General features: G+C 57.4%; 2 protein-coding genes and 1 long non-coding RNA gene across 6 annotated transcripts in view; 2 read left to right on the top strand and 1 right to left on the bottom strand.

Annotated features, from left to right (window-relative positions):
* Window positions 1-21,940, top strand: part of SYNGAP1 (synaptic Ras GTPase activating protein 1) — a 30,480-nt gene extending 8,540 nt beyond the window's left edge. Inside the window, exons 1-17 of one of the 4 annotated variants that reach the window (XM_059701975.1) lie at window positions 1,930-3,018; window positions 3,134-3,225; window positions 3,594-3,715; window positions 5,381-5,534; window positions 5,733-5,831; window positions 7,473-8,099; window positions 8,203-8,347; window positions 8,563-8,707; window positions 10,119-10,355; window positions 10,467-10,668; window positions 10,821-10,999; window positions 11,570-11,611; window positions 11,972-13,046; window positions 13,415-13,588; window positions 15,175-15,386; window positions 16,304-16,394; window positions 20,033-21,940. In XM_059701975.1, coding sequence (XP_059557958.1) covers window positions 2,901-3,018; window positions 3,134-3,225; window positions 3,594-3,715; window positions 5,381-5,534; window positions 5,733-5,831; window positions 7,473-8,099; window positions 8,203-8,347; window positions 8,563-8,707; window positions 10,119-10,355; window positions 10,467-10,668; window positions 10,821-10,999; window positions 11,570-11,611; window positions 11,972-13,046; window positions 13,415-13,588; window positions 15,175-15,386; window positions 16,304-16,394; window positions 20,033-20,179 — 3,861 coding nt within the window. In that variant the 5' untranslated portion in view covers window positions 1,930-2,900 and the 3' untranslated portion in view covers window positions 20,180-21,940. Of the gene's footprint in view, window positions 1-1,929; window positions 3,019-3,133; window positions 3,226-3,593; window positions 3,716-5,380; window positions 5,535-5,732; window positions 5,832-7,472; window positions 8,100-8,202; window positions 8,348-8,562; window positions 8,708-9,931; window positions 10,356-10,466; window positions 10,669-10,820; window positions 11,000-11,569; window positions 11,612-11,971; window positions 13,047-13,414; window positions 13,589-15,174; window positions 15,387-16,303; window positions 16,395-20,032 lie in introns of those variants that run through there. The other 3 variants (XM_059701972.1, XM_059701971.1, XM_059701973.1) reach the window with 3 other exon arrangements.
* A 201-nt stretch (window positions 21,941-22,141) lies between these two features.
* LOC132237462 (uncharacterized) lies at window positions 22,142-23,111 on the bottom strand. Its single transcript, XR_009453533.1, has 2 exons — window positions 22,933-23,111; window positions 22,142-22,783 (listed from the first exon to the last, which is right to left on the bottom strand). It is a non-coding gene; the product is annotated as an uncharacterized LOC132237462 (long non-coding RNA).
* Window positions 23,112-23,221: 110 nt separating this feature from the next.
* On the top strand, window positions 23,222-25,946 carry ZBTB9 (zinc finger and BTB domain containing 9). Its single transcript, XM_059701970.1, has 2 exons — window positions 23,222-23,390; window positions 23,540-25,946. The coding sequence occupies exon 2, from the start codon at window positions 23,617-23,619 to the stop codon at window positions 25,015-25,017; it is 1,401 nt and encodes a 466-aa protein (XP_059557953.1). The 5' UTR covers window positions 23,222-23,390; window positions 23,540-23,616; the 3' UTR covers window positions 25,018-25,946.
* The last annotated feature ends 1,735 nt before the right edge of the window (window positions 25,947-27,681 follow it).

Genomic DNA, 27,681 nt, shown 5'->3' with positions numbered 1-27,681 from the left:
GGTGGTGTGCAAGTGGGGGAGGGAGTAAGTGTGTGTGTGCTTCTTGGAACCCTACTGTATATGGAACACCTTTGGGCTAGGCAGGTATGAGCCCCTACTTGTCAGGGAGTGGGGACAGAGAGGCTGAAAAGGGGAGCTGAAAGTGGAGGAAAGAGGAGAAGTGGGGAGAAAGAGGGAGAGGAGGGATGAGAGAGGCTTGAAGGGGAGGAAAGAGAGCCAGGGCGAAAGAGTAGCTGGAGAGACAAGCAGATTTGGAAGAGAGAAGAGAGGGTAAGAGAGCTTAGGACTGGGAACTGGATGGAGACTTGGGAGAAGGGGGCTGGGGGAGGGGGAGGAGGAGTCAGGCCTTGCAGTAAAGGGGTCTGTGCGAGAGGAAGGCAGGAGAGGGAAGATGGCCCGGGTTCACGTGGGCCCTGTGGGATCAGGGAGGCCACTCGGGCTCAGAGGCTGGCTCAGCAAGGCCTGTCACGCAGGGACCGTCATTAGAGGTTCCTGTCCCGGTGTAGAGTTTTGCACCCCATTTCTCTGCTCTCTGTCCAACTCTGTTCCTCACCCTGTTCTGCCAACCTCCCTCCCCTGGCTCCCCATGTGAGCAGCCAGCTGGGTGTGACAAGGAAGAAAGGCCACAGGCACGGTTCCTGGGTTAGGGGGGAGTGCAAGGCGGGGAGATGGCAAGATTCCAGGGACTGAAGAGGTGGGAGTTCAAGCTCTTGCTGTGTGCATGTGAGAGCAATTGTGTGTGGATACAGGGTGTACACATGTGTGGGTGTATGCACAATGCCTGGGTTACAGGCCTGTGTAGGTGGCTGTTCTGTGTGTGCATGCGTGTATACGTCGTGCTAGAATGGGTCATGGGGGCCCAGTAATCACAATACGAGGATCAGGTTTGCTGTGTGTGTGTACGGGGGTGTGTGCTGTGCTTTCTGTACATGTCACTGCATGCGGCATTAATAACAGGATGTCCCAAGTTCCTGTCACTCTTCCCCTTTTCCTGTGTGTTTCTGCTGTTCTTAGCCTTGTGACAGTGAGTTTTTGTAAGCCCGTGTGTATGCGGCCAGCTCCGTACCTGTGCCTTATGTGTGAGCTCCTGGACCTTCGTTTCTGGTGATATGTGTAAGGTTATATTACTTCCAAGAACCAAGCGAACCAATTAGCACATTAGTTCTCCTTCTGTTAATTCTTTAGTTCCAAAGCAAAATTTGAGTGGATTTAAAGTTAGACTTTATGCCTTTGTTAGAAGAGCCTGCATCTGAAAACCATGGCTGAGCGAGGCTCTCTGGAATGAGAGGGAGGCAGCTATACCTGAGAAACGCAGAGACTAGGACAGAGGTATCCGGAGCCCTTAAGAGCGTTGTTGAGTGTGTGACGGAAGGATAATGGACACATCTGCTCCTTGCTTTTTCTTTATCCTGGTAGCCGTCTCGGAAGCCTGTGTTGGGGTCAGGGAAGGGCTGGGCGAGAGGAATTGTCCTGAGATGAGTTGCTCTTTTCATGTGAATGAGCGATGTTTGTGCTTGTGGGGTTCGGGGGTACCTTGACGTGGTCGGAATCCGGTGTACTCAAGCATGTATCCTGGCCGTGTGTGCGTCTCAGGGTTAAATGTCCATTTCTGTAATGTGCTGCCTACACGATTGCCCAGGGGACTCGAGCCACACGTCCACACCAGCAGCTCTCATGTGAGTGTCCGTCCAAGCATGTCCTCCCCTGTTGTGGTGCTCACACATGTCTAAGCATGCTCCAGTGGGCTGTGTGGGCCTGAGCATCTGATTGCGGGTCAGCAGCACCCCCTGCTCACAGTTGTCTCTGCACCTTCTAAGCACCTAGATCCCTGTGTAGTTTTGCACTGTGGCTCTCATGTACATGTACCTCCACAGCTCAGTGTGTTCTGTGCTGAACACATGTATTCCTGAGCCACTGACAAGGGCTCCTGTATCATAGGACCCACATTTCTGTGTGCAGATCTCCTAACGCTTGGGTTTTAGAGGCAAAGGGAACTTGGGGACTGGTTCTAGGACAGTTTGCAATTCTGGAAGCTGACCGTGAAAATGTAGCTGTGGCCCACCCTTGCTTTGGAATCTAGAGGGTTAACTGGCCGCTCTTCCGGTCCAACCCCCTCCAGCCTGTAGCTTCTTGTTGCTGTGGAGATGGTAGCCCCGCCCCTGATGCAGTACCTGCCCCCCCATTGGCTGCAGTGGTGACTGGGGCTGAGGGGGGAGCCCAGGCCTGAGCAGCCATTCTGGAACTGGAGCCGGAGCTTGGCATCCCCCACTTTCATTCTCCTCTAGCCCCTCGCCCCCCTAAATTCCCTGCTAGCAGAGCCCCAGCCTCCCTCCTCCGAGCTGCCACCTCTCTCAGACTCTTGGCAGTCCCAAGCTTCATCTGCAGTCACCTCCTCTCCTCCTCGTCTCCCTACCCTCACTTGGGAGTCCCCCAGCCCCCACTGCCCCTTTCCCCACTCCCTGGCATTCTTCCCTTCCCCTCTCCCTCCTTCCCCTCTGAGGCCCTGCCACTGCAGTGCACGTGGCACCAGCCCCTCCTCCCCTCCCCCTACCTGGCCCTTCCTGGAATTTTCTGTCCCCAGGATTCTCCCCTGGCCACTCCTCTCGGGTCTCTCCCAAGACTCCCCCCTCCAGTCCAGGGAGGGGGTCATAGGAGGCAGCCCAGGCCCTCCTGACCGACTGGGCTTCCAGCAGGAGGGGGGCAGGCGGGCGATGTACCCAGCCGAGGGAAGGGGAAAGCTCGCCTATGGGCAATGACCTTAGCCCAGCTTCCCCCCGCAGCTAGCCTCCTCCTGGGGGGGTGGGCACCAAGGACCTGTCTTCTGTGGAGCTGTGTCCTTTATTTTGGGGGTTTCACTGACCCTCTCAGCCATGCCCCTCGGCTGATTGCCAGCCCCAGTCATGGGCCTCAGGCCTCCCACTCCGTCCCCCTCGGGGGGCTCCGGGTCGGGTTCCTTGCCCCCTTCTTCCCGCCGCCAGCCTCTCCGCCGCCGCTGCTCTTCCTGCTGCTTCCCGGGGGGTAGGTGAGGCTGGAGCGAGGGGCCAGGGAGGTGGGTGAGCGCTGGGGCCAGGGGCGGAAGCCGGGCCGACAGCGACCCCTCCCCAGCTCCCCTCTGCCCTTTCCTTTCCCCCAGAGTACCACCTGGGTCGCTCGAGGAGGAAGAGTGTCCCCGGGGGGAAGCAGTACAGCATGGAGGCCGCCCCCGCTGCGCCCTTCCGGCCCTCGGTGAGTGAAGGTGCTGCCAAATGTGGCCGGCTGCCCCTCCCCCCCCCGTCCCAGCTGGAGCCCAGGATTCTGAAAAGGGACCCGAGCGGGAGGGATGGAGGAAAGAGACACTCCCCACCTCTTTGGTTCCCCCTTCTTGGCTCTGCCCCCCTGCTTCTCAGACCAGCCCTCCCACCTTCTGCAAGCTGGTGTGTGTTTGTGTATGCGCTCGAACCCGTGGGAGCCAAGGAAGACAGACCGGTGGCAGGGTTTTTCTCCCCTTTCCTCGCCCTAAAGACTCCCCGTCCTCCCCTTCCCACCTTCAGCTGAGGGGTGAGCAGGTGGAGCTGACCCTGCCCCACCCGCCCCATCCCCACTCCCTCCCCCAGCAAGGCTTCCTGAGCCGGAGGCTAAAAAGCTCCATCAAACGCACGAAGTCCCAGCCCAAACTTGACCGGACCAGCAGCTTTCGCCAGATCCTGCCTCGCTTCCGAAGTGCTGACCATGACCGGTAGGGGCTGGAGCGGGAGGGCTGCCTTGATTGCCGTATGGGGGGCTCTACAGTGAGATCCGAGCAATGGGCGTCCTCTGATGCGAGGCTGGAGGCCTCAGGTTGGCTGAGGGATGTTATGGGGTTAGGGACAGGGAGAGGTCGAGCCAAGGAGGGACTCTGCTGGCCCCCAGGACTGAAGGAGTGCTGGTGCCATTGGGGAAGCCGGGCGGGGGGGGGGGGGCAGGGAGGAGCAGTGTGGTCTAGGTAGAAGGGTGTTGAGGGAAGGGCAGAGGGTTGGAGTGGGGCTGGGGCTGGCAGATACTAATGGCTGAGGGAAGGGACAGGGAAGGGGGAGGGTGGCACAGGTGTACTGGCGGGGGAGGGGAGCTATAGGGTTAATCCAGGGACTGAAGGGGGGGAGGGGGGAGGAAGTCCTCAGAGAAGTCCAGAGCCACTGTCACTGAGGCTGGGGTTGGGGGACATGTCATGTCTGCTCCTATTGTCTGCTTCTTGGGGTTCCTCTTCGGGCTTCCCCCTCACCCAGTCACTCCCCAGGAAGCCCAGTCCTTCCTTTCCCCCCATGTCTGGCCTCCCTCGGGATTGGGCAGGTAGGGAGGTTGGGATAGGTGAGTCACACCTTCCCTTGCCCCCTCCCATGTCACCGAGCTGGATTTGGGGCTGGCAGGGGGGGTGAGGGCATGGTATTCCTGGCTGCGGGGGCGGTGGGCTGGGGGAGCGTGGCGCTGACGACAATGGAGCCCAATGACGGGGCTGCTATAAATAGCTCTGTGGAGGCTCCCACACCCGAGCTCTCCCTCCTGCTTTCCTACTGCTCTCTACTCTTCATCCCTAGCCATCCTCATACTGCTCACTCGCCTGTTCCTATTCCTGGGCCTGGGCCCCCATCCCTGGCTCCCTCAGCCCCTTTCTCTCCTCTCCCTGTATTTCCTCCCGTCTTATTCCCATCTCTGTTCCCATGTCCCTCTGCAGTTGTACCTCCTCACCTTCTCCTATCCTCTTATTTCTGCACATGCCTTTGCCTCCCCCTTTTCTCCTTCCTGCTCCAGCTCCCCCTCTCCCCCAGTCCCCATTTCAGTCTCTTCATTGTCACGTTCTGCCCGCAGCTTCCTCCTATTTATGGCGAGTCCCCCTCTGAGTTTCCCCAGGCTGCTGTAACACATGACCGTAAACCCCGATTCTGCTAGAGCCCTCTTACCTCATTCATTCATTCTCTGAATTATCGGATGTTGTGTAAGCACTAGCGTGCGCCAGGCCCAGGTGAACATCTTTGCACTCTGGTTCTTTACCTCCACGTTTCCTCCCTCATTCCGAGCTCTGGATGTTGGAGGGCACCTGGAGGTGTCCCAAGCCCACCTGTTCGCCTCTGTTCTCTGCCATGGTCCATTTCTGGGTTGAGATATTCCTCCGTGTCCCCAGTCCCCACAACCCCTTAGGTGTGACTTGAAGGCGAGGGGATTTCTTTAAGGAGCCTTGCTTCTCTCACACCCCTCATGTCCTTCCCCAGGGATAGGCTGGTTTCTTTCTGTCTGTCTGTCTGTCTGTGTCCGTGTGGGAAGGGAGTTCAGGAGGCACTTTTCCCAAGTCTCCATCCTGATGACGCAGGCCCTGGTGTGTAAGAGTTGTGGGGCCCTGATCCTGTCTCCTGACCCTCCCGTCCGCTAGGGCCCGGCTGATGCAGAGCTTTAAGGAGTCACATTCTCACGAGTCCTTGCTGAGTCCTAGCAGTGCCGCCGAGGCCTTAGAGCTCAACTTGGATGAGGATTCCATTATCAAGCCGGTGCACAGCTCCATCCTGGGCCAGGAGTTCTGTTTTGAGGTATTGGGTCTAGTGTGCTGGGCGATGGAGGGTAAGGACAGAGAGGCCTCAAGAGAGTGGCCTCGGTGGGGATGTGGAGAAAACCGAAACCTTGGGGGCCGGAGGAAGGCGGGGGAGGAGGAGATGGTGGTGGAGTCTCCAGTCCTCAGGAGTCATCTCCCCTCTTCAGCCCCATCTCAACTCCACACCCCTCTCCAGGTAACAACGTCATCAGGAACAAAATGTTTTGCCTGTCGTTCTGCGGCCGAAAGGGACAAATGGATCGAGAATCTCCAGAGAGCAGTAAAACCCAACAAGGTATCAGGAGCACAGGGGACAGGTAGAGGTCAGGCCACCAGGAGTCTAGGGAGCCCGGGGGGAAGGAGTCATGGAGCGGGGGCTTGGGGGAAGAGGGCACTGAGGTGGGGGAGACATGGATGAAAAGGAGGTGACTGACCCCCATTCTTCTCTGAGTCCTTCATTTCTTTTCCCTTTCTTCCTGCCTCATGGTCTTTTCCCTGCCGTAGAAATCATAGACTTACGGAGTGGCCATGGCTCCGGAGTGCTCTGGGCTAGGTCTCCTGTGAGCAGAACTGCCCACCGATCCCCTGACAGGTGCTACCCAGCCCCTGCTTGCAGTGTTTCCGTAGGACACACACCACTGCCAGTTAGTGAAGCCCAGACCTCAGCTTGCCCCTATGAAACCGGTGGGAGTGGAGTTGGACCACATGATCTCTAAGGTCCCTTTGGCTCACAAGTTCTACGAGTTGGTTCTTCCCAAGACTTGTATTTCCCAGGAGAAATGCTCCCAGTTCCATCAGCTGTTCTCTGTACCCCATTTTTCAGTGAGTTCACAGGCTGTTGGCCATCCTGGGCGAACCCTTGTTTCTTAGTGTCCTTCTTAAAGAATTAAACCCAAGATGCGCCTTGGCTGGTTAGCTCAGTGGTTAGGGTGCCAGCCTGAAGTGTGAAGGGTCACAGCCTCGGTGCTGGTCAAGGGCATGTACCTCAGTTGTAGGCACGATCCCTGGCCCCAATGCAGGAGGCAACGAATTGATGTGTCTCTCTCACATCAATGTTTCTCTCTGTCTCTCCCATCCCTTCCACTCTCTCTAAAAATCAATGGGAAAGATATCCTTAGGTCCGGATTAGCAACAAGAACAAAAAAAAGATGATGAATGTGGTGTAACCCTGCGGTCCCCCCGCCCCCGGTTCCCCCCTCCCCTTCGGCTGCTCATGGTGCAGGTCTCCTCAGCCTCCCACGCTCTGGTGTCAGTTGTACCCCAGGCCCTTTCACACCAGCTGTGTCGCCTCCCCCATCCTGTATTTATGCAGTTCTTTTATTGTTTAAAAAATAAGTTCTGATTGTCTTTGAAGGACTTCCCAGTTCTCCCCTTCAAATTCTACCTTAATGTTTTTGGCTTGTTATTCTAGCTTTAAAATCTTTCCCAATACTGATGCCATTTCTTAGGTCTGCTGTAACAAATTACCACAAATGTGCCGCTTAAAACACAGAACTTTATTCTCTCATAATTCAGGAGGCTAAAAATCCAAAGTCAAGGTGTAGGCAGGGCCTGGCTCCCTCCAGAGCTCTAGAAAGAACCCTTCCTGGTCTCTTCCGAGCTCTGTGGTCAGCGGCGGTCTCTGCATCTGTCCAGTTTCTGCTGCCACTGACCTGCCATGGCCACCTTCCCTCTGAGTGTCTCTGGTTTCCATGTCTCCCTCCATGTGGACGCCAGTCCTGGGGTCTAGGGCCCACGCTAACCCTGTGTCACGCTCCTCAGTGTGATCATATCTGCAAGGACCCCATTTCCAAATAAGGCCCCTTCGCAGGCTCCGAGTGAGCATGAGCTCCGCTTTGCGATTGCTGCCTCTCACGTCCTCGCTGTCTCTCCTCTCTCGATGTCTCTGTCCCTCTGTCCCTTCCCCTCTATCCGCCATGCCCACCCACCTTGCCAGGACAACAGCCGCCGGGTGGACAATGTGTTGAAGCTGTGGATCATAGAGGCCCGGGAGCTGCCCCCCAAGAAGCGGTACTACTGTGAGCTCTGCCTGGACGACATGCTGTACGCGCGCACCACCTCCAAGCCCCGCTCGGCGTCGGGGGACACCGTCTTCTGGGGCGAGCACTTCGAGTTTAACAACCTGCCAGCTGTCCGTGCCCTGCGGCTGCATCTGTACCGCGACTCAGACAAAAAGCGCAAGAAGGACAAGGCGGGCTATGTGGGCCTGGTGACTGTGCCCGTGGCCACCCTGGCTGGGCGCCACTTCACAGAGCAGTGGTACCCCGTAACCCTGCCGACAGGCAGTGGGGGCTCTGGGGGCATGGGGGGCTCAGGAGGGGGCGGAGGCTCGGGGGGTGGTTCAGGGGGCAAGGGCAAAGGAGGTTGCCCGGCTGTGCGGCTGAAAGCACGTTACCAGACGATGAGCATCCTGCCCATGGAGCTGTATAAGGAGTTTGCAGAGTATGTTACCAACCATTACCGGATGCTGTGTGCAGTCCTGGAGCCCGCCCTGAATGTCAAGGGCAAGGAGGAGGTCGCCAGTGCCCTGGTCCACATCCTGCAGAGTACGGGCAAGGCCAAGGTGAGTGCTGTGCTGGTGGGAAAGGGTGACCTGGGAGCGGGCACTTCTGTCTTCGTGAGGCTGGCTGTTCGGAAGCTGACGCTTGGATTTTCCCGGGCCCCAGGACTTCCTTTCAGACATGGCCATGTCTGAGGTGGACAGGTTCATGGAACGGGAGCACCTCATATTCCGCGAGAACACGCTCGCCACTAAAGCCATAGAAGAGTACATGAGACTGATTGGTCAGAAATACCTCAAGGATGCCATTGGTATGGCCCACCCTCAGGTCTCTTCTTCCTAAACCTACCAGATGTCCATCCAGCCCTAGACCTGGCTATCCAGACCCCAAGTCCACCCTTCCTCAAGCTTGATGCCTCTGACCCCAGAGTTTCTGGGTGCCAGCATCCAACCACCTGGTTCTGAGATTCCCCCGCCCAGCAGCCCCTGCCCCTGCCCCTGGGTGTGACCCCGTTGTGTTCCGCAGGGGAATTTATCCGAGCTCTGTATGAGTCTGAGGAGAACTGCGAGGTGGACCCCATCAAGTGCACGGCGTCCAGTCTGGCAGAGCACCAGGCCAACCTGCGAATGTGCTGTGAGTTGGCCCTGTGCAAGGTGGTCAACTCCCATTGGTGAGACTGGGAACGCTGGGTTGGGGGCGGGGGCAGGGGAGCCGTGTGTTCATCTGTTCATCCATCTGTCCATCCTCAAAGAGGACTGAGGACCAGTTACGGGCAAAGCATTGGGCTGGGTGCAGTAAGAGCAGGCAGAGGAGTGAGGCCTGGCCCCTACCTTCAGAGGACCTCCCCAGGGGGAGTAGGGTCAGATTAGAGCTGCAAAGCAGTTGTAGGCTGTGCTAAGTGCCAAGTGAGGGTCCCCCCATGTAATATAAGGTCAGAGAAGGCAGGGCTTTGTGATAAAGCAGGGAAGGCTTCGCGGAGGAGGTGCCCCCTTGGCTGGGCTTTGAAAGTGGGTCAAGTTCTGACGTTTGGATATGGTGGGGAAAGAAGACATTTCAGGAGAGGGCCATGGCCGAAGGTGCGCACATGGTGAGCAGGCCCAGGAGCTTTCAGGAGGCAGCGGTTAGCACGGTTTGGTGGAGCGCATGGCTGCAGATGGAGAGTGGTGGGACAGGTGTCAGGACAGAGGGGTTAGAACTAGAATCTGGAAGGCCTCAGTTGCCAGGTTAAGGAGTTTGAGTTCATTCGTAGGTGAGGGGCTGTTGTAGGTGATGGGCTGTCGTGAATGGTGCTGGTGCCAAGAAGTATGGTGACTGAGAAGTAGGTAGAACTGAGAAGTGGTGGGGGTGGGGGTGCCTGGAGCCGGGAGAAGGAAGTCCAGGGTTGTTGGGGCTACAGTTGACCAGTCAGGCATGGGGATCAGACCCCGAGGGGGTGTGGCAGGAAAGTGGAGAAGGGCTGGGGGAAAGACCCTGCAAGGAAAGGATCAGCAGCTTTTGTCAGCGATTGGAAAGGAGGCCTGTGGCCTCACGGACAGAACCACGGGAGTCGGGGGCCAGTCGGGGGCCAGTCGGAGGTGTGGGAGTGAGGGTGAGCCCTGTTTTACCAGAGGCAGAGTTCAAGTGCAGCATGGAGCAGGAGATGGGGCAGTGAGCTCTGAGCCATTCCAGGGATGGGTCATGCCTCATTTCCCTGGAATTCAGAAGAGTTGGGGGGTCCGAGCTCCCTGTACCTCAAGTGACCCTCCATCTCTCTCCCATCTCTGTCTCTCCCTGGTGTCTGTTTTTCTTCTCTGCTCGTCTCTCTCACACGACCCCTGTCTCTCCCACGTGTCTCTCCCCTCGCCTTCTCTGCCCTCCATTTCTCTCCCCTGATCTGTCTGTCCCTCTGCCATAGCCCTCTTCTCCCAGTGGCCACCCGTCTTCCCCCTGCGGCCCCACCCTGCCTGTCTCTCACCTGTTTCCACACCCGCACCTCCTGCCACCTCCTCGGCATGTTCCCTGGAAGCTGAGGGTCTCTGGGGCTCAGTCCTGGTCTCTCTCTTTCTCTCTCTTTCTCTCTGTCTCCCCACCCCTCCCCCCAGCGTGTTCCCGAGGGAGCTGAAGGAGGTGTTTGCATCTTGGCGACTGCGCTGCGCAGAGCGGGGTCGGGAGGACATCGCTGACCGGCTGATTAGCGCCTCTCTCTTCCTGCGCTTCCTCTGCCCCGCCATCATGTCGCCCAGTCTCTTCGGGCTCATGCAGGAGTATCCAGATGAGCAGACCTCACGAACCCTCACCCTCATCGCCAAGGTCATCCAGAACCTGGCCAACTTTTCCAAGTGAGGAGGGTTCGGGTGGGGTGGGCAGGGGGGTCTCCTGAGTGCCCAGAGGCCTGGGACACGGGGGTGTATGGCCTTTGGTGTGTGACCTTCGCCCGGATGCCTCGGCAGGTTTACCTCAAAGGAGGACTTTCTGGGGTTCATGAACGAGTTTTTGGAGCTGGAATGGGGTTCCATGCAGCAGTTCCTGTATGAGATCTCCAACCTGGACACACTGACCAACAGCAGTAGCTTTGAGGGCTACATCGACTTGGGCCGAGAGCTCTCCACACTGCATGCCCTGCTCTGGGAGGTGCTGCCCCAGCTCAGCAAGGTCAGCAGATGCCCCTCTGCCCTGTCCCAGTTGTCTGCAGAGGCCCCTGCATAGCACGTCCCCGCTGCCTGCCCGCAGCTCAGCCCCCTCCCCCTCTGAGGCCCTTGGAGAGCTGGGCACTTCGCCCCCAGGTAACAGCCTTCCCCTTCCAGGAAGCCCTCCTGAAGCTGGGCCCACTGCCCCGGCTCCTCAATGACATCAGCACAGCTCTGAGGAACCCCAATATCCAAAGGCAGCCGAGCCGCCAGAGCGAGCGGCCGCGGCCTCAGCCCGTGGTGCTGCGGGGCCCGTCGGCCGAGATGCAGGGCTACATGATGCGGGACCTCAACAGGTGAGCACTGCGGGACCCCACACCTGTGTCCTGGGACCCCACCATTCTGTTCCCAATGCACTTCGCTGGGCTCCACGTGCGCCTCTGTGGGGCTGGAAAGAAAGAGAAGCAGGAGTCAGAGGACACGGTGAGGAGGCAGGTCCAGGCAGCGCTAGGCTATGAGAGCCCCCCAGAGTCAGGGGGCGCAGGCATTGTGGGCCCCAGGAGGTGAGCCAGCCAGGGAGTCCACTGCCGGTGCTGAGCTGGGGTTCAGCCAGTGCACGTTGGATCAGCCATGTGGTGTCCAACCGGCCGACCCAGAATATCTCTGTACGAGTTGGAAAGAAGCACTGCCCCAGCCCCCACCAGCCCCCACAGACCTCGCCACGCCCAGGGCTGGGGAGCCACACCTGGCCCCAGCAGGGCCTCTTGAGCCACCGCTCCGATGGGTGGCGCCCGCCTCAGTGGCCGCTCATGGTGATGGCCACCCTGCTCATTCCTTGCCTGCCTCTCCCTCCATGACATCCGTGCCATATTCCCCACCCCTCTCCTTCTCTGTCTGTGCTTGCCCCTCTTCCCATCTCTCTCCAGCTCCATCGACCTTCAGTCCTTCATGGCGCGAGGCCTCAACAGGTGAGGGGCTCTCCCCTCCCCTCCCCCTCTCCTGTCTCCCACTCCAGTGACCTCCACCTTCCTTCTCTCCGCTCCTCCTCCATGCACCCTCATCTCCTCCACATCTACCCAGACTTGCCCCTCATCCCTCCACTTGCTGCCCCATCTCCACTCCTCTAGGCCCCGCTCCCTCCCGGCAGGGGTCTTGTCCTTTTCTTTCCCCACGTACCCCTCCCATCCTCCCTGCCTGCCCTGCCCGGAGCTCTTAGCCCTTCCCTTGAGGGTCCCACTTTCACCTCAGGGCTGTGCCAGACCACAGCTGGCTCCATTGCCAGTCGCCTGGGCCTCACCTCCCGCTGTGTGCCCCTTCCCTTCCGACAGCTCTATGGACATGGCTCGTCTCCCCTCCCCAACCAAGGAAAAGCCGCCCCCACCACCGCCTGGTGGGGGGAAAGACCTGTTCTACGTGAGCCGCCCGCCCCTGGCCCGGTCCTCGCCAGCGTACTGCACGAGCAGCTCAGACATCACAGAGCCGGAGCAGAAGATGCTGAGTGTCAACAAGAGCGTGTCCATGCTGGATCTGCAGGGGGACGGGCCCGGGGGCCGCCTCAACAGCAGCAGCGTGTCCAACCTGGCGGCTGTCGGGGACCTGCTGCACTCCAGCCAGGCCTCCCTGACCGCCGCCCTGGGGCTGCGGCCTGCCCCTGCCGGGCGCCTCTCCCAGGGCAGCGGCTCGTCCATCACCGCGGCTGGCATGCGCCTCAGCCAGATGGGTGTCACCACGGACGGTGTTCCTGCCCAGCAACTGCGCATCCCCCTCTCCTTCCAGAACCCTCTCTTCCACATGGCTGCTGATGGGCCAGGCCCCCCAGGGGGCCACGGAGGGGGCGGTGGCCACGCTCCACCTTCTTCCCATCACCACCACCACCACCATCACCACCACCGAGGTGGAGAGCCCCCAGGGGACACCTTCGCCCCATTCCATGGCTATAGCAAGAGCGAGGACCTCTCCTCGGGGGTCCCCAAGCCCCCTGCCGCCTCCATCCTTCACAGTCACAGCTACAGTGACGAGTTCGGACCCTCCGGTACTGACTTCACCCGTCGGCAGCTCTCACTACAGGACAACCTGCAGCACATGCTGTCCCCTCCCCAGATCACCATTGGTCCCCAGAGGCCTGCCCCCTCAGGGCCCGGAGGTGGGAGCGGCGGAGGGGGCAGTGGCGGGGGTGGCGGGGGCCAGCCGCCCCCATTGCAGAGGGGCAAGTCTCAGCAGTTGACAGTCAGCGCTGCCCAGAAACCGCGGCCATCCAGCGGGAATCTATTACAGTCGCCGGAGCCGAGCTACGGCCCTGCCCGTCCACGGCAACAGAGCCTCAGCAAGGAGGGCAGCATTGGGGGCAGCGGGGGCAGCGGTGGCGGAGGGGGTGGGGGGCTCAAGCCCTCCATCACCAAGCAGGTAGGTGAGGCTGGGAGGAAGGCAGGGGGGAAGAAGGAAACGGGTGGGGGAGGTAGAGGTAGATTAGAGTTTGTGGTCTGAACTTACAATTTTCTCACCTCCTTCCACTCGTTACACAAGTGTGTGGGAGAGCCTGCTGTGTGCCGTGTGCTGCTCTGGGCACTGTGACGTGGCAGTGAGCGGCAGACAAAGGGCCCTGCCCGCAGGGAGCTCGCCCTCGGGAGGCGCGATAGCTTGCCTAGCATTCACAGGTGGTCAGAGCTCGAGCAGGGGAACGGGGCTGGGGCCCGTCTCCTGGCAGTGCTCGCTCTAAACGCACCCTGCCTTCTCCCACCCTCCCTCTCTGTGCCCCACCTGCCCTGTCCCAGCATTCTCAGACGCCATCCACGCTGAACCCCACCATGCCAGCCTCTGAGCGGACGGTGGCCTGGGTCTCCAACATGCCACACCTGTCGGCTGACATCGAGAGTGCCCACATCGAGCGGGAGGAGTACAAGCTCAAGGAGTACTCCAAGTCGATGGATGAGAGCCGGCTGGACAGGGTACGCCAGCCCCCAGCCCTGCCCTGCCCTTGGCATTGCCGAGGGCAACAGCCAGGATCAGGTAGTTATGGTGGGAAGAAAAGGAAAACACTTGACCCCCTGTCTTGAGAAGCCTTCGGTCTGTTAGGGCAGAGCAGATAGAATTCTCCGTTGAGAATTCAGTGCCTACTCTGTTTTGTGGGTTATGCACATCATAGCCCGTCTGGGACGAACAGGCTCCGTGGCAGGCGCCCCCACGCTCTTCCCCAGGGAGAACGGAGTCCGGGCCCCTGTGGCCGCTCAGGAGTGGGAAAGTCACTTTACTAGCAGCCAGCTGGTCAGTTGGGCGGGGTAGAGGGGTTGAGATGCACTGTAAGCGACGGCCCCTTTGCCCAGTCACTGCCCCATGGGCAGAGGTGGCAGAGGGTTGGTGGTGTACAGTAGTGTGTATCGGCCCATGTGGGAAAAGACCATCCAGACCCCCAGCTGGCGGTGGCCCAGAGCAAAAGACAGCCAGAGCTCAGCACACGCAGCGGCTTAGCAGCACGCTCCCTGGTGAAGCCATTGCTCCAAGAACCTTGAAGGAGAGCGTGGCTGCAGGGTTAGGCGATAGGGAGAGAGTGCATGGCTCCAGCTTGGGGAGTAGAGAGCAGATTCTCGGGGGAATTGGGGTTTGACGGAGGAAATGTTGGGACCGACTTAGGTGGACTTGGTTAGCAAGCCCCAGGAGAGAACGGCCCTGCTGGCAGGGGGTTCGCATCCCGCCTCACCCAGGACTCCTGGCTGTGTGCGCTCTTCGGAGGACGAGAGGACCGTCTCTCAGATCAGTGTTTCTGTTGGCGGTTCGGGTGAGGGGCCTGTGGAGGAAGGCTCTCTCTCGCCTGGAACTGTCCAGTAGAGTTTTCTGTGGTGGTGGAAGGTTCTGTGGTCCCCACTATGGTGGCCACGGGCCACGTGGCTGGTGCAGTTGGGGAAATGATGTTTTAATTGTTATTTAATTTTTCAATAGCTGCGCGTGGTTAGTAGTTACTGTATTGGGCAGCACAGCTCCAGGCTTTAGAGCCAGTAGGGCAGACAGAATGACTCTTCCGAGCCCTTCCAGCCTCGGAATCCCACTTCATTATCAGCAGAAAGGCATTCGGAGCTTCTCAGCCCGGACTCCCCTGAGGCCCAGACCCTCTGCCCCAGGGTGCAGCCTTCCTCTCCCCAGCCAGTGCCTCTCCTTCCTGGTCTTCCCCAGGCTCTGTCGCCTGGGGTAGGGCTGAGGAGTCCCCTTAGCTTTAAATTCAGGTTGTGTCCGTGCGTCTGTGTAGGTTCCTGAGTGGGGCCTCATGTGTCCAGGTGCACATGTGAGGGCATGTATATACCCCTCGGGGTGTGGGGTCTGTGACCCTGCTCCATTGTAAGGGATCTTCAGCTTCATGGTGGGGCCTTCAAAAAAGTGGGTGTGTACGTATGATCAGGCGGCAGGGAAAGGGCTGGAGGAGGTGGTTGGGATGTCATCCTCACCCTGGCAGCAGCTGTTCTTGGCAGGCAGGGCTGGGGCGGGGTGGCAGGGTGAGGGCAGGGCGCCTCTCACAGTGCGGGGTCATGTGCCCGGCGGGCAGGTGAAGGAGTACGAGGAGGAGATCCACTCCCTGAAGGAGCGGCTGCACATGTCCAACCGGAAGCTGGAAGAGTATGAGCGGAGACTGCTGTCCCAGGAAGAGCAGACCAGCAAAATCCTGATGCAGTATCAGGCCCGGCTGGAGCAGAGCGAGAAGAGGCTGAGGCAGCAGCAGGTGGAGAAGGACTCGCAGATCAAGAGCATCATTGGCAGGTGAGGGGCGGCCCGGGGAGGGGTAGCAAGGGAGAGCTTGAGGTCGAAGAGAGCCCCCGACCCCAACTCCGGACACCCCTACACTCACCCACCAGAGGGGAGAAACCCGTTGCTTAGTGTAGTCAGTGTCCCCGATGGAGGACTTCTGAAGCCCTCGGAACGTGTGCCTGTTACTGTCCAACCGCCACTGTGACTTTCAACCCAGGCCATGCTGTTCCCCTCAGACCCAGTCAGGGATCCTTGTCCAGAGCAGCGCTGACCATCCCGTCCTGGGCCCCGGGCTTGGAAGGGTGTTCGGTAGAAAAGGATGCCCCTTTATAAAGTCTGCACATTCCTAGCTGCTCTGTGCAGCCCCGGGCTCCAGCGGAGGTGTCCCAGCACGGGGCTCAGTTATCCTGAGAACTGGGAGGGACCCTGGGCCATTCAGAGCCAGCTCCATTTTGATTCATTCTTAAAGTGTTTTTGAGTAACATTAATTAGAAGAACAAGGCTTCATTGGACACTTTTGAAAACCACTGCTCTAATTGCTGTCCGTTATGAGAAATCACCTTGAGGGTCTCTACCAAAGGCAGAGAGACGCTGGGATAACAATGATTGTAGAGGACCTCTTGGGTGAGGGGCATCAGGGGCTACACAGGAGGTGGAATGGGGGACATGAAAGCCAGGTCTTCAGCCACTGGGGGCCTGGGAGGGCGCTGCCCTGAATGGGAGCGGACGACCTGGCGTATGTGGATGGTAGACGCTCAGAAAGCTGTCCTTAGGGGGATGTGAGGTCCCTGAGGGGAGGTTGAGTAGCGGACAGTGGAGGGATTCTGGGGCAGGGGCGGAGGGTGCTCGAGAGCTGCATGGCGCCCGGGTCAGGAGCTCCCTGGGCAGGTAGTGCCCGCCACTAACCCCACTGAAGCCCGTCCCTTCAGGCTGATGCTGGTGGAGGAGGAGCTGCGCCGGGACCACCCCACCATGGCTGAGCCGCTGCCCGAGCCCAAGAAGAGGCTGCTCGACGCTCAGGTGGAAATTACAATGTCATTTATCTTCTCTGTGTCCCATCCCCATCCATCCCACGGTCCTTCGTGCTCTCACTGCACCAGCACCCCAGCCCCATTGACGTCTGTCTCTCCCATTGTCCTCCGTGTGTCCACTGGCTGCCCCCAGCAGCCCCTCAGTGACCCCATCTTCATCCCATCGTCTGTGCCTCTGTCACTCCTGGCCGTGTCAGCCCCCCCGCCCCCCCGTGCCTTCCCGCCCTCTTTCCCACTTCTGTCTGCGTCTCAGGACCTGCGAGAACCTCGCTCTGCCCCACACCACACCCAGCTCCTGGAGCCTTGCCCTCCTGTGCCTGCTCCTATCTGGGGCTCAGCTTCCTCAGCGCTCTTCTCGGCGGGTGGCTAGCCCTGGCTGAGCGCTGCATTTCACTAGAAAAGAGCACAGGGCAGCGTGACTGCTCGTTCCCCAGGCTCCGGGGGCCCTGGGGACTTGGGGTCTCCATCCTCTGTTCTCTTGGCTCCCCAGTTTTCCTGACTCCTGGGCAGCCCCTGCATAGTCCTCCTGGCTCTTCAGAACTTGAACCCTCCCACCCTGTAAGCTCTCCCGCCCTTGGGGTGTAAGTCCAGCCGCCTCTGGCCCTCACACCTGACTAGCTCTGCACCTCTCTGCTGCCCTCCCTCTTCTCACCAGCCAGCGGTGGGGCCTCCCACGCACTCTTGCCCCTTGCTCTCCCCCAAGTCTGCTCACTCTCCCACCAGGCTCTTCCTCCTGCTCCGCCGGCCAGGCTCCCACCCTCCCACTCCTGACCCCATGACCCCACTCTCTCCCGCTGCAGCTCCTCATCAGGTAGTTCTCCGGGTTGCTCTTTGACCACGGGCGGAGGACACAGGGGGAGGTGACTCCGGACCACTGCAGGTTGGTCACTCCCGAAGCCCACTCCCCTCCGACTCTCCACAGCCTCCCCCCTCACTGCTGCCCGCACCTGCGCACTCCACAGACCCTGCCCTGGCACCTTCTGCACAGACCATCTCCCGAGGCGCTGCCCAGAGAGAGCTTCCCGCGGCCTCCCGGTCGCTAGGTGATTCCTTCAAGTGCCAGGCATCTCCCCTGGAGGCCTTGCATTGCCAGACCACACTCCCTTCCCACAGAACCCATCCCCGCCTCCTCCTGTCAGCCCCTTCCTCTTCCTCTCCAGTGTATGTCTGTCACCCCCCATTTCACCAGAGCGTCCTTGGGGGTGGGGCTGTTGGGGTGGGGCTTGTTAACGGGGAGTGGTGATGATGGGTTGGGGCACCCTTGCTAGAGGGGCTGTTCTGACCACAGCAGGTAGGTTGGGGTTTCCTCTTCCTTACCTAACCTTCGTTCTCTACCCTCCTTCCTTCCACCTCTCACCCACTTCTCTCTCCTCCTTCTTGCATCTGTGAGGTAGAAGGCATCTGGGCTCCTATGCAGCCCTATTAGGTGGGAATTAGGAGGAGCTCGTTAACTCGGGGAGGCCCTGGGGGCCTGGAAAGACTTCTGTTCAGATGTCAGGCCAGTAGGCAGGGTGAGTGGAGCAGGAGGAGCAAGGAGCCGTGACAGGTGTGAGCACGCGGACTGGCCCTAGTGGCGTGGCAGCTGGCGGTGGGCTGAGACCGCTTCTCGATAAGGTCACGGGCTCCGTGGCCATGTTGCCCCCAGACGGGTGCCAGGAGCAGCATGTTAAATAACCAGTTCTTCCCGTCAGAGCTCACATCCCAGGTGGCTAATGCCACTCGCTCCCCCTCTCCCGCCACCCAGTGGCCTTGCAGACACAATCCTACATAAAACACTAGTCAAGGGAGCCCGTCGGCCACTGACCTCATTTCTGAGCGCCTTATTTTCTGTGGGCGTGGTCTGCAGCAGGCAGTGGCTCCTCGCACTGTCACTTTAACTGCCTGCCCAGCCTCCTGTCCAAGTCTTAGTGGTCTGTAAACAGACGCTGAAAGGCACTGGGGACCTCGCCATGGAAAGGGCTCCTGCAGCGAATTCCTTTGGAAAATGAGTAATGGCACCCCAATTTATCTACTTTCTAAGTGGGGTCCATGGGGGCGAGGGGCATGCCCGGCAGCCACGCAGAGGGACGGCACCTAAGGTTTCTTTCCCTGCCGCCCGCCGTCCCTCCCTTGCTGACTGTGGGAAGCGAGCGAGGAGGCTTTGTTTGTGGCTGGGGGTTTGGAGGCTGCGATTGGGGAGGGAGAGCTGAGTGGGAGCTTCCACCTGGGGGATGCTGTATCCTTCAGAGAGAAGGTCGGACATAACGGGGCCAGGCCTAAATGCCCTGCGGCCCAGGAAGTAATTGGGAAGCTTTTGCTAAAGCACTTCTAGGCACTGGCTGCTCTACAACGCAGCCATTAATTTAAAAGTGAATTCTGCGCCTGGATTTTATTTTTCGGTTGGCGGAAACAAAATTTATTGGGGGACAGATAGACTTCCTGCTGCAAGAGGGCGGGAGGCAGGGCCCAAAGCGGTTACCCTGTGCCCGTATTTGTAAGGCAGGTGAGCACCCAGAGGCCTAGTGCCGATGGTTGCCTTCTCCTCTCCCAGTGGAGGGCAGGAGCCAGGCCGAGGGCCCAGCAGCAGGGGTGATACAGGACCAGGGATGGGGTCGGGTCTGGTACCCTCACCTTTAATGGGAGCCCAGGGAGAGGGAGTGAAAGGAACGCGGGGGTGGGAAGGAATGAAGCGTGTGCGCTTCCTGTGGCTGCAGAGGTTGGGGCCTGCTGTGTCCGCAGGGCTCCCAGGCTGTTGTGTTTAGAGAGAGAGGGAGAGAGAGAGAGAGAAAGAGAGAGAGAGAGAGAGAGAGAGAGAGAGAGAGAGAGAGAGAGAGGGGGAGGCAGCCCTCCCACGTCACTTCCCTGAATCCCCTTCCTTTCCCCCCAGTACAGTTAAACCTCTCTAATTTGGAATGTTATATTTGAGAAGATGGCTACTCTGAATAAGTGACAAAACTGAATGACAGTGTCTATTTAATGAAATGCATGTCTTCAAATATATACAGTAAGTAAACTTCAATGAATAGGCTTTTCTCCTCGCGCCCTCAGGGAGCATGCGTTAATGAATAGATAGGACTGAAAAGTCTGTTTTCTGGTATAGGTTCAATATTCCTCCCACAGACACATTGCCACTATTAATTTGCTTAGCACACCCTTTCTTCATAGATAAAGGAAAACTCAAGCCCAGTTTTTATTCAAATTATGAAAAAATTCCAAATCCATGGGGGTTTGGATTAATGAGGTTTTGCTGTACTGCCTCCCCTTGTTCCCTCAACACGAAGTTCCTACCTTGGATGGGGGTGGGCTGGGAGAAGGCTCCCAGAGGGGGAGGTGGGCTGGGCGGGAGGAACAAGGGGTGGGCGAGGGGGAGGAGCTTGCTTTTGAGCTGGTGTCCTGCTGTGACTCCTGGGTTGAAGGCCCAATTAGGAGTCTGGGGTAAGATTCCTTCTCCCTGATCCCAGAAGAAGGAACTTCTACTGAAGGTGAGAAATGAAACAGGAGGGGGTGTGCGGTGGTCCTGGGGGAAGAGGATGGGGCGCGGCCTATGGCGTGGGCTGGCTTTGGGGGAGGCCACTGCGAGGGGGCTGGCACCCAGGCCACTGCGATGCGTCTCAATAAGTCCGCGCTCTCCTCTTTGGTGTCTTGCAGGAGAGGCAGCTTCCCCCCCTGGGTCCAACAAACCCGCGTGTGACGCTGGCCCCACCTTGGAACGGCCTGGCCCCCCCAGTCCCGCCCCCCCCACCCCGGCTGCAGATCACCGAGAACGGCGAGTTCCGAAACACCGCAGACCACTAGCCCACCCAGCATCACAGACCTCCTTGCCCATCACCCCACCTCGGACAGCACCGACCACCGGGACTGGACTTCGCCGAAGGACAGCGGGACTGCCTCCCTGAATGCTTCCTGGGGGCACCAGTCCCCCACCCCCACTGCACCGTTTCCAGGAGGGAGAGGGGGGACCCTTAGCTGCCCCTCTTTCCTTCCTGTTGGGGTGCTGCCCCCTGTGATCCCCGAGGACCCTTGCCCCAGGACACCACCTACCCCACACTGACCCCTTCACTCCGGGGTGCTATCCCCATCCTCTGCCTCATCGTTCCCCTGAGCACTGGGGGACAGACCCTCGCCCCCACCCTGGGGGTGTGGCACCTCCAAACTTTCAACTTCAGGGTGATTTTTTAGCAGTAACCAGAGCTGACAATCTAACTCCCCTCCATTGCCCCATTTTGGCCTCCCCTGTCCCCCTTGTTATGGGGAGGGGACCCCGGGTGAGGGGGCCCTACCCCTTGATTTCTCAGGAGCGTCTGGGGGGGCTCAGCACGCACAAACTCCTTCTCATCCTACCACTCTTAAATTTACTCCCTCCCCACCCAGAACCCAGATGGGGTGGAGGGGCCGCCGGGGCAGGGTGGGGGCGGCAAGGGGGGAATGGGAGTTGTCTCCCCTTCCTCCCACACCTGATCTGCTCTTGGCTGGTCCCAGAGCGGGGTGAGGGGGCTGATGCCCCCCCCTCCCCCAGTGTGTTGGGTGGGGTGGAATTGAGGTTAGGGTGAGGGGCTAGGGTTTAGGAGGGTGTGTATGTTGGGGAGGACAGACTAGCTGATCTGCCCTACCATGACACACAGCCCCCCCTGCCCCTCCCCTCTCTCTTCATGGTCTCTACTCCCAGGGGGACGGGGGAACTTACTCTAGGAAAAGCCATGTCTCTCTCCCCCAGGGTGGGGGGACCTGTGTGGAAGAGGGGTGTTGGGGGCCTCTTTCCATGACTCTGTCCCCTGGGGGAGGTAGGACAGGGCTGGGCTACCCTCTCTTCTCCCCCGTTCCCAATCTCCCTCCACCTCCCTCCCTCCCTCCCGCCAGCTCCACAATTTTTCGGTGTTTCTCTGTACATAGCTCTCTGGCGGGATAGGGGAGGTAGGATGGATGGGGTTTGGGGTGGGTAGGTCATGAGAGGGGAGAACCCCCTTCTTGACACCCCTCTTCCTTGACTGCTATCCCCTACCCAGCCTTGCCCCCTCATCCCTTCTTGCGTTTGGTATTGAGACTTCGCAGACTCCACCCTTCTTTCTTTTGTATGGACAGTTCCCCTTCAGTCCCCTCCCCCTGATCACATACACCCAGCCGGGGCCAAATTTATACTTATATAAAAGTTGTAAATATGTGAAATTTTATCCCTGTGCCCTTTCCTTGCTTTCCCAACCTCAGACCCTACCTGGGACCCCCCTTTCTCCTCTTATTTGGCTGTTGTAATTATCTGGGGTTTGTACTGTACATATCTGGGGTGTGTGTGTGGGGGCTGGGGGCAACCCCTGTGTACAGAGCTTCCTAGCCCCCTCCCCCATGCTACCCTCCCCACCCACCACCCTAAGGGTAGGGAGAGGCATCTCCCTACCAGTTTTATTTTGTTTTCTCATTTTCCCCTCCTCCCCACCCCCCCTCCCAGCCTTCTCTACCCCTACCGCCGTCCCTTTTTCTCCACTCCCAGCCCCATTTCCTTTTTTTCTGGAGTGTGTGGTGAAACTGAAAAACCATGTTTAATAAACGGAGATTGTTCTTTTATTTCTCTGCTGGCTTTCCTAAGCTGGGACCTCCAGGAGGACCAACAGGGTGATAAGACCTGCTTTTTGAAGGGAGACCCACAGCCCAGGAGGAACTATTCCCGTGCAAGACGGTCTCCTCCTGGAGTGTCACTCTCCCCCCAGCAAGACTTCCTGCTTTAGAGCAGGGTGTTACAAAAACCACAGACAAAATTCAACCGAGTAAATGTAAAGATCTAATTGGCTTTATTCACTGATTCATGAATTGGGCAGCATCCCATCCAGCAAATAGCTCAGCCCAGCTGCAGAAAAGAAATGGTTTTAAAGGTAGAAAGGGGTGGGAAAAGGAAATTATTGGCTAAGAACATTGTTTTAGACAAGGTCGCCCTCCTAAGCCACAGGGAAGGGGTCTATCAGGTAACCCCGGGCAGAATGGCTAAAGGCTACATTCCAGGGAGAAAGTGAAACTGCAATTAGGTTAAGTATTAAGTCTTAGTTTGAGACATGGGCTTGGCGCAAATGACTCCATTTGGGACTTGCTGTCTGTTTTTTAACAGGGTTTTGCACTGGCCAAACCCAGTGTAGCTCTCCCCTCCACACTGCCCCACTTAACCCCAAGCAGAGGCCAAGGAACAGGAGCATTCTCTGATAAAAGATTCCAAGTCTCTATCTACAAGCATCCTTTAGAGAAAGAATTACCACCTGGCAGGCGGGCTCCGGAGCTGAGCATGGACTTACGAACCAGGAGGTCACCGGCTGACTTCCCGGCTGTGGCCGGGCTGTGGGCTCCATCCAGGTGTGGGGCCTGCAGGCGGCAGCCAATCAATGATTCTCTTTCATCATTGATGTTTCTCTCTCTCCCTTCCTCTCTGAAATCAATAAGAACATATTAAATAAAAAATAGAGAAAGTAATTACCTAGAAATAAGGTTTCATTGCTGGTTAAAATGTTCCCAAGCGGAATGGAGGAAAGAACATGGTTCCTTAGCGAATTGGGTTCCAATCCCAGACCTACCACTTGCCAAGCGGAGGAAACAGGAGGCTCGCAGGCGGGCTGGGCCCCGGGCGGCGCGGACAATCCGGAGCCCACGCAGCAGGCGCCCTCCTACCCTCGCCCCTTAGCACCTGGCGGGGCGCGGCGCCACCGCAACTCCAGGCGCCTCACCAGCCGCCCCTCCGGCTGCGCGCGGCCGACCCCGCCTCTTAGCCCCGCCTTCTCGCCCGCGCAGCCTATCAACACGAGGGGGGCGGGCTCCAATTGGCTGCTTCTAGCCCCGCCCTCTGCATCCGGCGTCGGCGTCGGGGAGGCGGCGGCTTCCGGCCGGGACGGCGCGGTGGCTCCTGAGGTGCCTCACGGCGCTAGCGGCTTCCCGGGAGCTGGGCCCTGTGGGCAACGCAGGGGCGACGGAGCGGCGGGCCAGCCGGGCGGTGGCTGGAGGACCTCCCATCTCCACGGGCCCCGGAGTTAACCCGGTTGGTGTTGGTGGGGGAGCGCGCGGGACTGGTCTGGCTGAAAAGTTTCCGCGGGTCGGGGTGGGTGGGGGTAGGGAAGGCAGGTGGTGTTTGAGGCAACGCGCTCTCCTTATTCGAGCTGCTGTGACCCCCGTCTCTTTCCTCCACAGCCTTCATCCGGCGTGAGGCCCACCCCTGCCCCTCACCTCCGGGACTCGATCCCCTGGGATCGCTCCCCGTGGAGGCCATGGATACCTCGGCACCTTTGCCTCCCGTCCCCCCGTCCCCGAACTGCAACCCCGCCCCACGGACCATCCAGATCGAGTTCCCTCAGCACAGCTCAATGCTTCTGGAAGCCCTAAACCGTCACAGGCTGGAGGGGAAGTTCTGTGATGTGTCCCTCCTGGTGCAGGGCCGGGAACTTCGGGCTCACAAAGCCGTGCTGGCTGCTGCCTCTCCTTACTTCCACGACAAGCTTCTCCTGGGGGATGCCCCACGCCTCACCCTGCCCAGCGTCATTGAAGCGGATGCCTTCGAGGGGCTGCTCCAGCTCATTTATTCAGGGCGCCTGCGCCTGCCACTGGATGCTCTCCCTGCCCACCTCCTTGTGGCCAGTGGCCTCCAGATGTGGCAAGTGGTAGATCAGTGCTCAGAGATTCTTCGAGAATTAGAAACCTCAGGTGGCGGAATGTCAGCCCGTGGAGCGACCCCTTATCACACACTTCTTTCCACTGCATCATCAGCAGGAGGTTGGTGCATTCGCTCTTCCTCTTTCCAGGCTCCTGTGCAGTCTTCTGCTTCTACCCAGAACCCCGTTGGAGGGGAGGGGAGTGAACTGGGAGAGGTGTTACAGATTCAAGTTGAGGAGGAGGAGGAAGAGGAGGAAGACGATGATGAAGACCAGGGGTCAGCAGCACTTTCTCAGACTCCTCAGCCTGCCAGAGTATCAGGGGTTCCCCACTCTCATGGGTCCCACCCACTGCCCATATCTGCTACTCCCCGTAGGCTTCCAGAGGAGGAGAGTGCACCACTTGAGTCTCCTGCCCCTCCTTCTGCAGCGCCCCCCAAAATCTTCTACATTAAGCAGGAACCCTTTGAGCCTAAGGAGGACATAACAGGAAGTGGCACTCAGTCTGGAGGAATAATGGAGGAGACCACAGTGTTTCCTAAAGGAGGCACTGAAGGGAGTGAAGAGCTGGGGTTCTTGCCGCCCTCGGGAGTAGGGGCAACCTCTGGAGGAGGAGGTCCATCCTGGAAACCAGTGGATCTTCATGGGAATGAAATTTTGTCGGGGGGTGGGGGTCCTGGGGGAGCGGGACAGGCTGTTCATGGGCCTGTGAAACTAGGGGGGACACCCCCTGCAGATGGAAAATGTTTTGGTTGCTTGTGTGGGAAGCGGTTTGCAGTGAAACCAAAGCGTGACCGGCACATTATGCTGACATTCAGCCTCCGGCCCTTCGGCTGTGGGATCTGCAACAAGCGCTTCAAGCTGAAGCACCATCTGACGGAGCATATGAAGACCCACGCGGGAGCCTTGCATGCCTGTCCCCACTGCGGTCGTAGGTTCCGAGTCCATGCCTGTTTCCTTCGTCACAGGGACCTGTGCAAGGGCCAGGGCTGGGCCACTGCTCACTGGACTTACAAGTGACTGTGAGGCCATATACTAACTTCTAGGAAAAGAGAGCCACTGCTGCTGATGGATACTTACCCCTCACTACCATGGCACCTCAATCGTGGATCTTATAATCATGCCAGGAGGATATATCATGGACCTCTTGTTCTTGGGTATGGACTTCAACCTGGCAGATTTGGAAACTCAGAATTCTCATCTTACTGCAGGTTTTTACTAATCACATTACAGAATAGTGGTTTACAGGCCATATGTAAATTGGTCACTTGCTCATAATAGACCTTTTTATACAGGAAACCAGATTTCAGATTAGAAAATTTATTTGAAGAGAGAAGAGTTAAAACAAAAAGACATAATGATAAATGTTTCATTCAGTCTCCATGAGGAGTTAAAGGAGCTGGTCTCCATCTAGGGATATGTTTGATTTAGAGTTCTAATAATTCAGGGACTGAGCTCTAAGTTTTTCTTTCCCTTATCATTGCTGAAATGTGAGCAGAGTTCTTTTTTATGTACTTTCCTTGTTATGTCTTTCCAGAAGCCCCTCAGATCATAACTTGCTTTTTTACCAGTAGATATTTTCCCAACACCTTTATTTTTGTAGTTGAGCACTTTAACAAATTGACATTCCATGTGTCATTACTAGAACCCTCTTTAATAGAGGGTATTCCTTCAACAACGTGTGCCTCTTTTCTACTTTTGACCACCACTGATCACTCATATATTGATCACAGTGATTGGAATGTGACCAGGGAACTCAGGAGATGGCCACTGACCTAAAATGCTTTCAAGGTAGCACCACTACTCTGAACAAATGGCTTTGGTCAGAGACGGGTTGAGACAGCACATACTGAAGGTTAGAGAGTAACTGCATAGTGGGACCACACCCCCACCCTTTCCATCCCTACTCACACATGACAAATAAACTTTGTTTTGGAATTGAGAACTGACAGTGGACTGGACTGAGTAATTTATGTGGGAGAGACAATGTGAAACAGAGTTGCCAATTCTTGGATGTGTTTTGCAGCTGGGTTATGTTGATGGGGAAAGAATGGGATAGTTTCACACTGGTGCAGAGAAAACGATTTTGGACTTCAGTGGGCTAGATTCTAGGCCCGGACCTGCCACTGAATAACCTCTGGTAAGCTACCTTTTCTTTCAGAGTCTGAACTGCTACTTTTTTTTCTTCTTTATGGGGTGGTATCTCCTAACTGGTTCTCTGTCTTTTTTAAATGTATTTTTATTGACTTCAGAGAGGAAGGGGAGGAAGAGAGAATAGAAACATCAGTGTTGATAGAAAATCATCGATCAGCTGCTTCCTGCATGCCCCCTACTGGGAATCAAGCCCGAAACCCAGGTATGTGCCCTGACAGTGAATCAAACTGGCCTCCTGGTTCATAGGTTGACCCCTGAGCCACACCAGCTGGGCCCTCTTCCTTTTTGTTTTTTTTTTTTAAAGGCCTTGGTTCACATGATCTTTACCTATAATGTTCTCCAATTTCATATGTTTTGTATAATGTTGAGTTTGCTCTACAAAGAGTGCAAAGCACTGTACCAGACCCTGCTTTATACTCTGCTCTCTAGGAGTTCACAGCTACTACTGAAGCTAGACAAATAATGACAATGTAGTGTGATAAGTTCATATAGTTGACAGGACAAGTTAATGTAGTTGCACGAAGGAAACTGAACCAAGACCTATTATAGGTCAGCAGAGGTTTCACAAAGAACTCCATGTACCAGACTAGTATGGCAAATGGATGTGGGTGGCTGAACTAATGTAGAAATGGTGAACATGAGTTCAAGTCACTTCCCTAAAGCATGTTCCTCAAAAGGGGCTAAAAAATGTAACTTTATGGCTGAAAAGGTAAATTGTAGCTGGCATCTGTCAGCCTCTCTAAAAGAGCCATGCCATGGTACCATTAAGGACTGAACACATTGGGAAAGGGGTCAAGGCGTAGGCTCCGATCTTCAATCTATTGCAATCCCACCCACCTGTCATTCTTTTGGCACACATCCTGTTGGTGGCTATATCCATTGGCCAGGATCCTCAGGTTGCCAGCAATGGAAGCTGGCTCCAACTTTATCAAAACAGGAAACTGAAAGGATGTGGGGTGGCTCCTCAAATGGGAGGAAGGGATGAAGGACCAGCCTTTGGAAGGATAAGGCCTGGGTCAGATCTTGAGAGTCCAGGGAACAGGAACTCCTGGAAGTCTCTTCAGGTCATATGTTTTGGGGTGGTAATGAACCAGTCATTCTTATTTCTTGTGTCATTCAAGATTAAATTTCCCAGATGACAACTGTGAGCCTCAGATCCACCCTCTGGCCAGAGCACCTTGATCATGTGTTCCCTCAAAGTAACAGAGTGGGCATGGAATCCTCAAGGGGCAGTTGAAGTCCTGGGATAGAAGAGTAGGGAATGGTTGCTGATCAGACCACAGGAACAGAGACCCACCCCAGACCATCTCCACATGTTGCCCACTTTGGGATCCTTAAAGCCTCAGATATACCTGGTACATAATAGGTATTCAAGATATGTGAACCTGCCTGCCCTGGCTGATTTGGCTCAATAGAGTGTTGGCCTATGGACCAAAGGGTCACAGGTTTGATTCCTGGTCAAGGGCATGTACCTCAGTTGAAGGTTTAATCTCCTGCCCCAGTTGGGCACATTTGGGAGGTAACTAATTG

Source organism: Myotis daubentonii, chromosome 6 (genome assembly GCF_963259705.1).
Source record: "Myotis daubentonii chromosome 6, mMyoDau2.1, whole genome shotgun sequence".
In the NCBI taxonomy this organism is placed as follows: Eukaryota; Metazoa; Chordata; class Mammalia; order Chiroptera; family Vespertilionidae; genus Myotis; species Myotis daubentonii.
The sequence above is the reverse complement of the archived record's forward strand: the minus strand, read 5'-3'. Positions and strand labels throughout refer to the sequence as shown.